This window comes from Saccopteryx bilineata, chromosome 3 (genome assembly GCF_036850765.1).
Source record: "Saccopteryx bilineata isolate mSacBil1 chromosome 3, mSacBil1_pri_phased_curated, whole genome shotgun sequence".
Lineage (NCBI taxonomy): Eukaryota > Metazoa > Chordata > Mammalia > Chiroptera > Emballonuridae > Saccopteryx > Saccopteryx bilineata.
In genome coordinates, this window is record NC_089492.1 from 247775624 (window position 1) to 247790001 (window position 14378).

Below are 14378 nucleotides of genomic sequence, written 5' to 3' on the forward strand. Positions count from 1 at the left end.
GCAGAGCGTCGCCCCCTGGTGGGCGTGCTGGGTGGATCCCGGTTGGGCGCATGCGGGAGTCTGTCTGACTGTCTCTCCCCGTTTCTAGCTTCAGAAAAATACAAAAAAAACCCCAAAAAACTAATGATTGATGCTTCTCATCTCTCCGTTCCTGTCTGTCTGTCTCTGTCTAGCTCTCTGACTCTCTCTCAGTCTCTGTTAAAAAAAAAAGGATTCCTAAAGAATTTAAGTGTTTGTATGTTAGTGTACCTGTAGTTTAATTATTACTCTATTTTCTTCCAGTCTGATATCACAATCCTGTTCATCACCATCCCTCATTGAGAATCACTGCTATAGATAATGATTCATGAATACTCTAAAAAAACAAGAGATGTGAAAAACTTGAATATGTTCCATGAAGTCACAGAACTGCAAGACGAGCTATAGAAATGATCCCTAAAAGTCTAGTCTTCACAGAACTGCAAGGCAAGGAGAGACTTTGAAGGTCATCAAGAGTTCAGTAGGTCTCAACCAAGGGCTCTCTGGAAATATGTGAGGACAATTTTTGGTTATCACAATGGGAGGTGCTATTGGCATTTTTTTGTGTGTGTGTATTTTTCTGAAGTTGGAAACGGGGGAGGCAGTCAGATCCACCTGGCACGCCCACCAGGGGGCGATGCTCTGCCCATCTGGAGTGTCGCTCTGTTGCAACCAGAGCCATTCTAGCGCCTGAGGCAGAGGCCACAGAGCCATCCTCAGTGCCCGGGCCATCTTTGCTCCAATGGAACCTTGGCTGCAGAAGGGGAAGAAAGAGACAGAGGGGAAGGAGAGGGGGAAGTGTGGAAAAGCAGATGGGCGCTTCTCCTGTGTGCCCTGGCCGGGGATTGAACCCGGGACTCCCGCACGCCAGGCCGACGCTCTACCACTGAGCCAACCGGCCAGGACCGCTATTGGCATTTAAGTGTCTGAGGGCCAGCAATGTTAAACTTCCTATAACTCACAAGACAGTCCCAAATAATGGAGAATTATCTTACCACAAATGACAACAGCACTCCTTTAAAGAAACGGTGATATGGTTCAACCCTACATTTTTTTTTTTTAAATATTTTGTTGTTTTTTGTTTTTTGTTTTTTTTTTAATTTTTTATTTATTCATTTTAGACAGGAGAGGGGGAGAGAGAGAGAGAGAGAAGGGGGGAGGAGCTGGAAGCATCAACTCCCATATGTGCCTTGACCAGGCAAGCCCAGAGTTTCGAACCGGCAACCTCAACATATCCAGGTCGACACTTTACCCACTGCGCCACCACAGGTCAGGCTCAACCCTACATTTTAAGGACAAGGATAAACTGAGATCCCAGAGAAGGAAATGCCTTGCTAAAGATCACCCACCTGCACAATGAGGACTAGAATACAGGGCTTCTGTTTATACCCCATCACTGTTTTCTAATCTTGATCTGGTAAGTCTCTGTCCTATCTAGGAAAGTCCATCTGAATATATAACTCAAGTACACAGAATGCCATCTTGCTGTCGTTCTTTGCACATTTTCTCTAGCCCCAGACTGCACTCTCACCCTCAGAAGTCTAGGTTGGAGGTCCAAGTAGGCAGTTATCAGCATGGGATGTCTTAACGATGAATAAGGTCACCCTGGCCAAATACAGAAAATGTGGCAAAGTTCTTGGGAGCACAAACCTTGCAGTCTAGTAGAGGAAGAGGAACCAATAAAGAAAACAGAAGTCAGTTATGTAGGAAGAGAGGTTCAAGAAGACAAAGGGAACTAATTACAAGCAGGTTTTTTTTTTTATTTCAGTGAACTATTAATTACCATTAATTGGGTATCTTTGTTGATTGAGTTGAGTGACTCATTGTTGGTTGTCTATTCTGTATCTATTCCTTGACTTTCTTGTTGCAGAGTCCTTTTTTTTTTTTAGCCAGTGACATAGATAGGGACAGACAGGAAAGGAGAAAGATGAGAAGCATCAATTCTTTTTTTTTTTTTTTTTTTTACAGAGAGAGAGAGAGTCAGGGAGAGGGATAGACAGGGACAGACAGACAGGAACAGAGAGATGAGAAGCATCAATCATTAGTTTTTCGTTGCGCATTGCGACACCTTAATTGTTCATTGATTGCTTTCTCATACGTGCCTTGACCGTGGGCCTTCAGCAGACCGAATAACCCCTTGCTGGAGCCAGCGACCTTGGGCTCAAGCTGGTGAGCTTTTGCTCAAACCAGATGAGCCCGTGCTCAAGCTGGCGACCTCAGGGTCTCGAACCTGGGTCTTCCGCATCCCAGTTCAAAGTTCTATCCACTGCGCCACTGCCCGGTCAGGCAGCATCAATTCTTCATTGCAGCACCTTTGTTGTTCATTGATTGCTTTCTCATATGTGCCTTGACCAGGAGCCAGTGACCCTTTGCTCAAGCCAGAGACCTTGGGCTTCAAGCCAGAGACCTTTGGGCTCAAGCCAGCAACCAAGGGGTCATGACTATGATTCCACACTCAAGCCAGTGACCCCTTCAAATCTGCGACCTCTGCCTCAGATGGACGGTCTATCCACTGTGCCACCACCTGGTCAAGTGCAAAGTCCATTAAAACAGTCTCTTTCCCAGTCTCAGTTATGGAGGTCATGTGATGCAGTTCTGGCCAATAAGATAAGAGAGTATAACCTAGCCTTACTGAGTTGGTACAGGGTACATAGAATCATACTTGGTACTTTAACATTCCTAACAGACAGAATTTTGCAAGAGGAATAACATAGGAGGCTGGTCCTTCAAGCTAGCAAAACACCAGGAAGCCAAAGCAATTAGAAAAGTGCAAAAGAAGTATGGGAATTAATAAATAGCAGTACAATAATTCATAGGTCTTTCTGCCTTGCTATCACAGTCCACTGCATTTTCTCTAGTCCCAGGTCCCCTCTCACCTTCAGAGATTCAATTGTGGCTTGCTTGTAAATCTTTCTTCCAGCATCTTTCTTCTGAGGACTATTCTGGAGTCTAGGCGTTCGAATGACGAATTTATCCATTTTGAGGGGACTCCAACTCCCTTCACATACTGGCAGTGTGTTCTGCTCAAGAAAGAGGGCAGATTCTAAAACATCATCAAAACTGCTGGGATATGTGTTCCCTAAAGTGACACATCTGGAAGCATTCTTGAATTATGAGGACTACTGGATGGAATTTACTGAAACTTGTACAATGATGGGTGTACTTCCTGAGTCAGGCAGTGCCTACTTTACTGGAGATTCCAATATTGTGCCAGGTGTTGAACCCAGTGACAAGTCTCTTCCAACTTAGGTTGGGTTATGGCAGGGTTAAAATTCCACTGGGTTCAGTGAAGCTCTAACAACTACCCCAGCATAGTCGGAATCCCAAGGGTTCCCTTAGTAACCAGCCATCAACAACCATTTCCAAATCTCCATGAACTGCTTGATGGTCAGAAGACCCTATCCACGACTACAGTCTTCTGGATCCCCGAGCAAAAATACACACCATCTTCCTCTGCCCTCAGCATTCCTGAGCCCAAGAAGGGGACCCTAGCAACGGTCTGACGTGAAACCCACCAGGAAGAGCAGCCTTGGCAGCAGCTAGGCCCCTCCAAAGAACACCTTCTGAGGCCCCCAAACCTGATGGAACTAAACGGAAGCTTCTTTCCAGGACGGTAGTTTCTCGGCAGAGGAGCCGTCCGCCCTCCGAGCGCCTCAGGGACACAGCAAACCACACTCCCCAGAATGCCCTGCGAAGGGAGCGGGTGAGGTCGCGCGCCGGGCGGCTGTAGTTCGCCCAGACCGATTTTTCCGACGGCACCGTGCACCTCCCGCCTGTGCGGAACTACGTGCCCCAGCGTGCACCTCCAAGGGAAGGAAAGAATCAGGGGGTGTGGGTTCGCTCTCGGTTCGCGATGGTTGGCTCCACCTCTTCTCTCCAATCTGGTAGTTTGTAGACCCAGGGCTGGGCGGAGGCGGCAATTTCGCGCGGGCCTGGGCGGGGAGGAGACCGCAGAGGCGGAAGCGGTGGCCCGTGGGGCGGAGAAGGGGCTGGCCCCGGAAGGAGGAGGAAACCCTGAAAAGAAAACAGCAACAAGCTGAGCTGCTGTGACAGAGAGAAACAAAATGGCGGCGCTGAAAGGGAGCCTCTGGGTCAGGGTCCCACTGGGGCTCCCGCCGCTGCTGCTGCTGACCATGGCCCTGGCCGGGGGCTCGGGAACCGCTTCGGCCGAAGCGTTTGACTCGGTCTTGGGCGATACGGCGTCTTGCCACCGGGCCTGTCAGTTGACCTACCCCTTGCACACCTACCCCAAGGTAGGGCCCCTCCGAACCGGGCTACAACCCTTCCCTGACCGCCCATTTCTCCGCTCTCCCGCAGCTCTTGTCGGCTCTGGGAACCTGGCCGTTGAGCCCACCTTTCAACCGCTGTCTCCTACTTGTGTAACTCCTGTTTTCCTCCCTAATCCTACCCGCTCCCTGCTGCTGCCGCCGTAATGACCGGAAGTTGGTGCTGCACCCACCCTATAATGGGCTAGAGGACAGATGAGAAACATTCGGTCTCTTTTACCCTGGGAACCCGCGGGGCAGCTGCGGAGACTAGCACTCTGAGCGGGAGGAGGATACTGATCATTCATGCAGGTCCTCACCTTCAAGGTGCGTAAGGAACGGGGGGGGGCACAGGAGGAGATAGGTACACAAGCTCTCGAAAGGTTAGTTCATAAATCCTGTTGACTGAGCACCTCTCAGACGCCTAGACAGTTCCCCTGTGGTAGGAAATGTAATGTACTAAGTCAGCCCGACGAGTTGTGAGACGCACAGGAAAGCTTTTCAGCCTGTATTCCAGGGACTGGGATGGTTTAGAAAAAGAAGCAGTTAGAGAACCCTGCGTGGAGAGAATTTACCATTCAGTGCAGAAGAGAGGGGATTCGAGGAGTAAGGAAATGAGACCGCCCCTCAGGGAAAGGGGATCACAGCCGACGGAAAGGTGTGACCGTACTTCCACTTCCTGCCGCTTTTCCTTTCATTCCATTCTACTTCCCAAGTTGTTTTTTCAGCTTCTTGAGAACTCTGTTTACTCAACATTCTAGATTGCCTGGTGACTCCCCCCACCCTTCCCCGTGTATATTTTGGATATATGCCTTCCTCACCCCACTGCCTTTATCTATCAGAGTTTTTGCTGATGTTCTCCTTTTTCTGCTTGTTTTCTCCTCTGTGCTGTATGCTTAACCGTGTGTCTAGTGCTTTTTGCTCCTACAAAGTGACCACAAGGACTGGTCCAGTGAAGTTAGGTTGTTCCTTATTGGCAAGTGTTTTCGAGTCTTTGAAAAGTTCTGGCCCTGGCCGGTTGGCTCAGTGGTAGAGCGTCGGCCTGGCGTGCAGAAGTCCCGGGTTCGATTCCCGGCCAGGGCACACAGGAGAAGCGCCCATCTGCTTCTCCACCCCTCCCCTTCTCCTTCCTCTCTGTCTCTCTCTTCCCCTCCTGCAGCCGAGGCTCCATTGGAGCAAAAGATGGCCCGGGCGCTGAGGATGGCTCTATAGCCTCTGCCTCAGGCGCTAGAATGGCCCTGGTTGCAGCAGAGCGACGCCCCAGATGGGCAGAGCATCGCCCCCTGGTGGGCATGCCAGGTGGATCCCGGTCGGGCGCATGCGGAAGTCTGTCTGACTGCCTCCCCGTTTCCAGCTTCAGAAAAATACACACACAAAAAAAAGTTCTGAATGCTTTCACTTCCCATATATGTCTGTTTACATTTTACATTGCATTGAGGATTATTCCTTTCAAGACAAAGTGTGGGAGAGGGTATTCTAAAATTTTCAGTCAGAGACTAATGCAGCGAAGAGAGAAATGAGAAATTCTGACTTCTACACTCAAATCAATGTATACTGTCCCTAAAAACATTTGCATGGGTTCAAATACAAACATACCGTACGTTTATTTTTTTTAATTTTTTTCCATTTTTCTGAAGCTGGAAACAGGGAGAGACAGTCAGACAGACTCCCGCATGCACCTGACCGGGATCCACCCGGCACGCCCACCAGGGGCGACGCTCTGCCCACCAGGGGGCGATGCTCTGCCCATCCTGGGCGTCGCCATGTTGCGACCAGAGCCACTCTAGCGCCTGAGGCAGAGGCCACAGAGCCATCCCCAGCGCCCGGGCCATCTTTGCTCCAATGGAACCTTGGCTGCGGGAGGGGAAGAGAGAGACAGAGAGGAAAGCGAGGCGGAGGGGTGGAGAAGCAAATGGGCGCTTCTCCTGTGTGCCCTGGCCGGGAATCGAACCCGGGTCTTCCGCACGCTAGGCCAACGCTCTACTGCTGAGCCAACCGGCCAGGGCGTACGTTTATATTAATAATGAAGCTAACTAGATCCAGCCTGGTCTTTTTTTTTTTTTAATGTAAAGTGTGGGCTCTGGAACCATACAAACCCAGCTTCCATCCCCAGTCCACTTTTACTATCTGTGTGCCTTGCTGATGACTTCTCCTCACTTCATTTTGTCAGCTGTAGAAAAATACCTTCCTACCCTGCAGAACTAGTGCGGGGATTAATGATAATATATGTGGCATACTTAGCACAGTGCCTAACATATGTCAGTAATTGTTTCTTGCCTGACAAGGTGGTGGCACAGTGGATAGAGCATCAGTCTGGGATACTGAGGATCCAGGTTCAAAACCTCGAGGTCACCTGCTTAAGCCCCGGCTCATCTAGCTTGAGCATGAGCTCACCAGCCTGAGCGTGGGGTCACCAGTTTGAGCATGGGATCATAGACATGACCCCCCATGGTCACTGGTTTGAAGCTCAAGGTTGCTGGCTTGAGCAAGAGGTCACTGGCTCAGCTGGAGCCCCCCAGTCAAGGCACATATGAAAAAGCAATCAATGAACAACTATGAGTTGATGTTGCATATCTCTCTCCCTTCCTGTCTGTCCCTCTCTCTGTCTCTCTTAAAAAAAAAGTCTCTTCCATTATATATTATGAAGCCTGTTTGGTATGTATATTATTAGTAGTGCTGAATAATGAGAGAATAGTTAGCTTGACTTAGTTCAGGATATGAAAATGCAAATAAAAGTCTTTAAATAGAATCATTGAGCCCTGGTTGGGTAGCTCAGTTGTTTAGAGTGTTGTCCTGATATGTCAAGATTGAGAGTTCAGTCGGTCAGAACACATACAAGAGTAAACCAATGAATGCATGAAAAGTGAAACAACAAGTCAATGTTTTTCTCTCGCTTTTTCTTTCTCTAAAAAACATTTTAAAATAAATAATATAGCCTGACCGGGCAGTGGCGCAGTGGATAGAGCGTCGGACTGGTATGCAGAGGACCCAGGTTCGAGACCCTGAGGTCACCAGCTTGAGCGCAGGTTCATCTGGCTTGAGCAGAAATCTCACCAGCTTGACCCAAGGTCGCTGGCTCGAGCAAGGGGTTACTTGGTCTGCTGAAGGCCCACGGTCAAGGCACATATGAGAAAGCAATCAATGAACAACTAAGGTCTCACAACGAAAAACTGATGATTGATGCTTCTCATCTCTCTCCGTTCCTGTCTGTCCCTGTCTATCCCTCTCTCTGACTCTCTCTCTCTGTCCTTGTAAAAAATAAATAAGTAAATAAATAATATAAATAGTATTATTGAGATTCCTTACAACTATTTAACTGGTATTCGGTTTGGTGGAGAATACCATTTCCTTGTTCTCTAAATCAGAGGATATATATTTTATAAAAGCTTACCAGTCATTTGTGATAAATGGGATGTGAATTATTTACTTAAAGTAATAATGTTATCTAGAACATGAAACACATACTTGGAATAAGGATATGATTTTTCATAACCATCTATTGAGTGTCTACTCTGTGCCGAGTGTTGTATCAGATGTTAAGTGATAGTACAGTGCCTGGCACATTATGGATGCTCATTAAATATGTTATTAATGTTATGTCTATTAGCTAGCATAGCACAATATTAATTATATTATGAGTATAAAATGTGTAATCCTCATATTCAAGATTGATAGAAGAGTATTGTCCCTGTGTTTCAACTGAGGAAACTGAAGCTGAGAGAGATCCAAAGTTGTATAGAATAAGTGGTGAGGCTGAGCTTCAAACCTAGACTCTTTTCACCATGCCATACATATTCTTTTCTGAAAATGGTACTGGAGGGCTTATTGGGTTGGTTTAACAGAAGAAAACATATCTGAAAATGAAATGGCATTCAGTAAAGCTCATACTAATGAGTTTATACATCCTTTGTGCAATAGAAGGAATTATGTGGTTCTCCAAAGACATGAGAATTCTTTCACTGTTGTACAAAGTCTGCAAAAGCTATTCAGGTATGAAATTTATTTTAATTGCTAAAATTCTTTCAATTTCACCAAACAATGAATGCAGCTAGAACTGAGGTCCAAAAATGTGCTCTCTTCAAAGCTGTATAATAAAGCTTCTTTTTTTATTTTTTTAAATTAAGTGATAGAAGGGGAGGCAGAGAGACAGACTCCCTCATATGCCCCAACCTGGATCCACCTGGCAAGCCCCCTACTGGACCATGCTGCCCATTTGGGGTATTGCTCAGCAACCAAACCACTTTTAGTGCCTGAGGCAGAGGCCAGGGAACCATCCTCAGCTGATGATGCACTAGAACCAATCAAACCAATCTAGTCATGGCTGTTGGAGGTGAAAAGGGGGAGGGGAGAGGAGGAGGGATGGAAAAGCAGATGGTCTCTTCTCCTGTGTGCCCTGACCAAGAATCCAACTCAGAACATCCACATGCTGGGCCAATGCTCTACCACTGAGCCAATCAGCCAGGGCCAAAGCTTGCTTGATATTAGACTGTAGCCATTTCTTGCTGATGGATTGCTACTGCTACATAAATTTTGTTAATCCTCTCCTGGAAAGAAATGCATAGCTTTGTATTCTATTGGTTGCTAACTGGTGTATACACATGCTGTTTTCTTACTAGGTGCCTGCCAGTTTGTACACAGTGGATCACACAGTAAGTTGAAGAGGTTCCTCTACATGTATTGTTTTGTTTCAAATACTTTATGTGTTAATTGAAGGAAAGCCTGTTGACAACATTGTCATTAGCCTGACTGGTAGTGGGTAGGGCGTTGACCTGGGTCCCAGGTTTGAAACCCTAAAGTTGCCAACTTGGGTGTGGGCTCACCAACATGATCCCATGGTCACTGGCTTGAGCCCAAAGGCTGCTGGCTTGAGAAGAGATCATTGGCTTGGCCTGAGCCCTTTGGTCAATGAAAGTATGAGAAGCAATAATGAACAACTAAGGGGACATAACTCTGAGTCGATGCTTCTCATCTCTCTCCCTTTCAGTCTCTCTCTCTCTCTCACTCTCTCACTCTCTCACTCACTCACTCGAAAAAAGACAGCCCTGTACCGGATAGCTGAGTTGGTTAGAGCATCATCCCAAAGCGCAGAGGTTACTGGTTCAATCCCTAGTCTGAGCATACACAGTAACAGATCAGTGTTCCTGTCTCTCTCTCACTCTCTCCTTTTCTCTCTAAAATCAATAAAATAAACATTTAAAAAAGAAAAAAAAAAGACATTGTCATTAGTCTTACTAAGCAGGTAACTTTTTTCAATAGTGAAGAATATATTCTTTCTTGAGCTGACACAAATATACAATGATGCCTATAACTATTGTTTTCTATTTTAAAACTATTTATGATTAACACTACTATTATTGAGCACCTTGTATGTCCCAGGCACTGTGCTAGGAATAGCTACCTCCAGTGTTATTGAGGGGATTAGAGATAATTTATAGCTATTATCTCCTTTTATGATGAGAAACAGAGTTAGATAGGTAAAGTAACATGTGCTGGGTCACTCACCTAAAAGGTTTTAATCCAGGTCTGGCTAATTCCATTGGCCTTTCCCATATGGCACACTATTGCTGCTGTTTGTGTGTTTAGTTAATAAGCCAAGATTTAAAAATCTTTTTATGTATGCATTTTTATAGATGTACACCTCACATTGTAGGGGCTGTTATAGCAATATTTGTCATGTGAAGACGATTGTGATACTTTTCCTGATAAGTTTATGATTTGTATAAATATTTATGTGGCAGAAGTATGCTATTGATCCTAAGGTACTTGCTTACTCATTTCTATCCCTGTTAATGTTCTGATTATGTCACTTAATTTTTTTCTTTCAATTTTTCCCACAAAATATGAGGAAAGAGTGATTTTACCCACTAGGCTTCTTTCTTGGATATCACTTTAAAAACAAACTGAAACCTCTTTATATGGCAGAGGTCTTGGATATGACCTGGCTCCTATCATTTTACTTTCAGTTATAAAATTTTTTATTGGAAAGTTTATAATAAACTCTACTAACTTTACTTTCCTTTGACCTTTTTTCCCTGAGGAAAATATATTATTTTTTTGTAATTCTCCCTGTTCTTGAATTCCCTAGGAAGAGGAGCTGTACGCATGTCAGAGAGGTTGCAGGCTGTTTTCAATTTGTCAGTTTGTGGATGACGGAATTGATTTAAATCGGACCAAATTGGAATGTGAATCTGGTAAGATGCTATGCTAATGACATGAACAGTATGTGACATTGGTGTTGTCTTTGAGATGTGTTATACTTTTAACATATTTTCCTTAGAAAATGACAAGCATAATGTTTAAACTAGTCATCTAACATATTTTAATTATTATGAAGTTAGAGTTTTAGTAGCTGCTAATAGAAATTTCATGGGCTTTAAATTTCATCTATTTGTTGAGACAATATTTATTTTGTACTGTGGATAGAACACCCTTGTTTAAGCAAGTGCTTGGTTTAGACAAATGCTGTAGTAATTACCCTTCTCATAATTCATCACTACCTTTTCAGTGGATGGTATAATTTTCCTAAGCCTTTCAATCATAGGCTAGTTGACTTAGCTCCTAGTTTTTTTTACTGAATCAGGCCTTTGATTCAGTATTTAATAGTGTATTCTTCTGTGGGTCACGCCAATAAAAGAAGTAACCGGAGTCTTTGTTGTCTCTCTTTTTTTTTTTTTGGTCTTTGTCATCTCTTAAAAAACTATTCTTACCTTTTGCTGAAAGAGATGAGATGTGTTTAATAAAAGAAACCTGTAATCAGGACAAAATTGACATTTAACTTTTTAAAGAACTATAATGGGATTTTGTCCATTTATTACATTACACTGTTTATTCATGTAGGAGGAAGCGTCTTACTCCCTATTGCTATCCCATGACTAATATCCAGGCTCTGTTATAACATTACCTTATTTTTTATGGTTCAGTCTCCTACCTAGCCATTTTTAATATGTGCATAATGCTTTTCAGTTTACTATCTAGTGTCTTTGAGAAGTATATTACAAGTACATGGCTGGGTTGGAAAGAAAAATAAGATTGTTATAGTAGTGAAATGTTCTGTCACAAGAAAGAAATGGCTCTAGTGAACTAAATGAAGAGAGTATATCTGGTAAAGATTCATTTCAACTTTAGAATCCCTCTGTAGAACATTTTCTAAGTTCCATTTTCTCAGAATTTAGGGTGTTAGACTGATTGTTTTATTTTTCCTTGCCATGTGAATACTCTTGCTTTGTGTGTGTGTGTGTGTGTGTGTGTGTGGCCCATATGGGGACCCTTGCTTTTCAACTAAACGATCTAGTTCTGAATAGTAACATCATAAAATATAAATCAGTAAATCACTAAAATATAGTTTGTTCAACCCTATGAAGTAGGTGGTTGTATTTCCATTTTAGACATTTGGAAGTCAATAGAGAGGTTAAACAATCATCCCAGGTCACGTACACAGCCAACAAATGATGGAGCCAAAACTTAAGATTACCTGTTAAATGAGGTTGCCTATTTAATGTTTTTTCCACTGTGCAAACCTTAGCTATGCGGCTCCCCTCTTATGAATATCATCGTATAGCCAGAGCCCGAGTATGTAATTAATAGATTTATTCCTGATTGAATTGTGGGAGATAAGAGATAGGGGTTTTATTAAAATGGTACATTTGCTACTATTACCAAATTTGGAAATTCATATTGAAATGCTTTTTAAGAAATTTCTTTATGAAATGCCATATCTCTTTTCTATCTTTTTCTCTCTCTCTCTCTTTCTTGTAATTTGACTATTTTTTCTCTTAACAGCATGTACAGAAGCGTATTCCCAATCTGATGAGCAGTATGCTTGCCATCTTGGTTGCCAGAACCAGCTTCCATTTGCTGAATTGAGACAAGAACAAGTATGAAACAAAATTTTCTTTCAAATTTGCCTGCTTAGATTGCACTTACTTGTATTAAAATATTTATCTCCTGCTTGATCCTGTTTTAGTGTTCTATTTTTTAATTAGTTTTCAGCAAGCAAATTATATGTTTGCAAATAGAAAAATCAATTCTATTTTTGTGTAATTCTTTACTGTTAAAAAATATGTTCATGCCTGACCTGTGGTGGCGCAGTGGATAAAGCATCGACCTGGAATGCTGAGGTCACCAGTTCAAAACCCTGGGCTTGCCTGGTCAAGGCACATATGGGAGTTGATGCTTCCTGCTCCTCCCCCTGTTCTCTCTCTATCTCTCCCTCTCTCTCTCTCCCCTCTCTCTAATAAAAATGAATAAATAAAATCTTTAAAAAAAATTAAAAAAAAAATGTTCATGTATGTAATCTCATTTTGTTTTTTCTCATGGGTTAGTGAAGATGTTATCCCCCTTTTACATTCAGAGAAACTGAGTTTCAGGAAAATTGATAGTTCGGAGTCCTTTTTTCCATTCCAGCTACAGTCATCATCATTTCTCATATATGTTACTAAATTAACTTCCAAACTATTTTTCCATTTTAACCCCCTCTAGTTTATCTTTTTGTGTGTCCAAACATTTATTTTTTAAATGGAAATCTCATCATATCATACTCCTATCTTATAGACTTCAGTTGTTCCCCACTGAGTATAGGTTCAAGTCCAAACCACTTATCACTACCTGGCTCATGATTACCTCTCCTATGTCATCTGTTATATTTCCCCATGCCTCATACTCTATGCTCCAAATGTACTGGGGAAAATTTCTTAATTTTATTAACTTTTGCATGGAAAATACAGCCATATGATTTAAAACTCAAAAGGTAAAAAAAATAAATAGTGAAAAGACTCCTGGCTCATATCTCTTTTCCTCCATGAAAGTAGCCTAAGTTACTAATACAGATATATTTTATTCACATACAAGAACATATGCATTCTTTTTTTAAAATTAAAGTATACATAATGAATGTCTGCTCTTTTTTCACTATGTAATATTCCATTGTAGAGATGTATCATTTATTTAAACATTCCTTTATTTATGGGCATGTAGGTTGTTTCTAATCTTTTTCCTTTAAAAATGATACTGCATATTTTGCACAATTATGAGTTAGAATTAGAGGAGAGATGATATCAATTAGTGTTAAATCTTATCAGTAACTTACTATATATGCACATATATGTTGAGCCCATAAATACTTTTCTCACTCTGCCCTGTATCATGTCTTACATTTTATCCATGTATTCTTTTGATATTTTTCTTTCTTTTTTCCATTGATGTTCATTATAGCATGATTTATTTTACTTGAAAGCATTAAAGATGAAAATGGTGTGATTTATCCTTTTCCCTTCTACTCTTGAGGCCTTGCTAGTCCTTATTTAATCAAATCTTAAGATTCTCCATATTTTTGGACCTGATTCAGAAGTTTTTTATTCTATACAGGTGATAGGTAGTTTATAAATATGTTTGGTGGCAAATTAAATGGATTTTCAACTTTACCATAGTCAATTTATATGGATAACTAAGAGTTTACTCTAATGCTAATGATTATCATAGATTCACCTAATTCTTTATAACCTGTCCCAATAAGGATTTGGAGAATCTTTATTATGTTGCTCTCTTGAATATACATATATAAATAATGATATATTTATCATGGTTTAATTTTTTTTAAAGCTCATGTCCCTGATGCCAAAAATGCATCTACTCTTCCCTCTAACTTTGGTGAGATCATTCTGGAGTGACATGATGGACTCTGCCCAGAGCTTTATAACCTCTTCATGGACTTTTTATCTTCAAGCTGATGATGGAAAAATAGTTATATTCCAGGTGACAACTATGCTTCATATATTCCCCTAAATACTAACAACCGTAAATATATATGTTTTGAATGTCTTGGCATAGAGCCATGTATGTAGTCACTTATAAATTGATTGTCAAATAATAATTACTTATTTGGCCTAATGGAAACATTGGACATTGTGACACAATTTGACTTACCCTTCTGTCTGCCCATTGGAAGCCTTTCTAAAGCACATCAGTCCTTATCAGACAAGAACTCTGAATTTTCTAAATTTTATAGTGGCTTAAATTGATCAAATAAAAACACTAGATATGGGAGATAATTAATATACTTTGACTATAAATAGTGGCATGAATTTGTGTATGGAAATA

The 14378-nt window shown here is 42.2% G+C and overlaps 2 protein-coding genes across 6 annotated transcripts in view; one reads left to right on the forward strand and one right to left on the reverse strand.

The window, feature by feature from the left end:
• Nucleotides 1-3822, reverse strand: part of TCEANC2 (transcription elongation factor A N-terminal and central domain containing 2) — a 44001-nt gene extending 40179 nt beyond the window's left edge. Inside the window, exons 1-2 of one of the 2 annotated variants that reach the window (XM_066269121.1) lie at nucleotides 3597-3822; nucleotides 2895-3038 (exon numbers count right to left, since the gene is read on the reverse strand). In XM_066269121.1, coding sequence (XP_066125218.1) covers nucleotides 2895-2996 — 102 coding nt within the window. In that variant the 5' untranslated portion in view covers nucleotides 2997-3038; nucleotides 3597-3822. Of the gene's footprint in view, nucleotides 1-2894; nucleotides 3039-3533 lie in introns of both variants that reach the window. The other variant, XM_066269120.1, reaches the window with a different exon arrangement.
• Nucleotides 3823-3938: 116 nt separating this feature from the next.
• The window catches only part of TMEM59 (transmembrane protein 59), a 31106-nt gene continuing 20666 nt past the window's right edge, over nucleotides 3939-14378 (forward strand). For 2 of the 4 annotated variants that reach the window (XM_066269116.1, XM_066269117.1), the window contains exons 1-5: nucleotides 3939-4271; nucleotides 8900-8932; nucleotides 10369-10474; nucleotides 12063-12157; nucleotides 13881-14033. In XM_066269116.1, coding sequence (XP_066125213.1) covers nucleotides 4083-4271; nucleotides 8900-8932; nucleotides 10369-10474; nucleotides 12063-12157; nucleotides 13881-14033 — 576 coding nt within the window. In that variant the 5' untranslated portion in view covers nucleotides 3939-4082. The remainder of the gene's footprint in view (nucleotides 4272-8899; nucleotides 8933-10368; nucleotides 10475-12062; nucleotides 12158-13880; nucleotides 14034-14378) is intronic. The other 2 variants (XM_066269118.1, XM_066269119.1) reach the window with 1 other exon arrangement.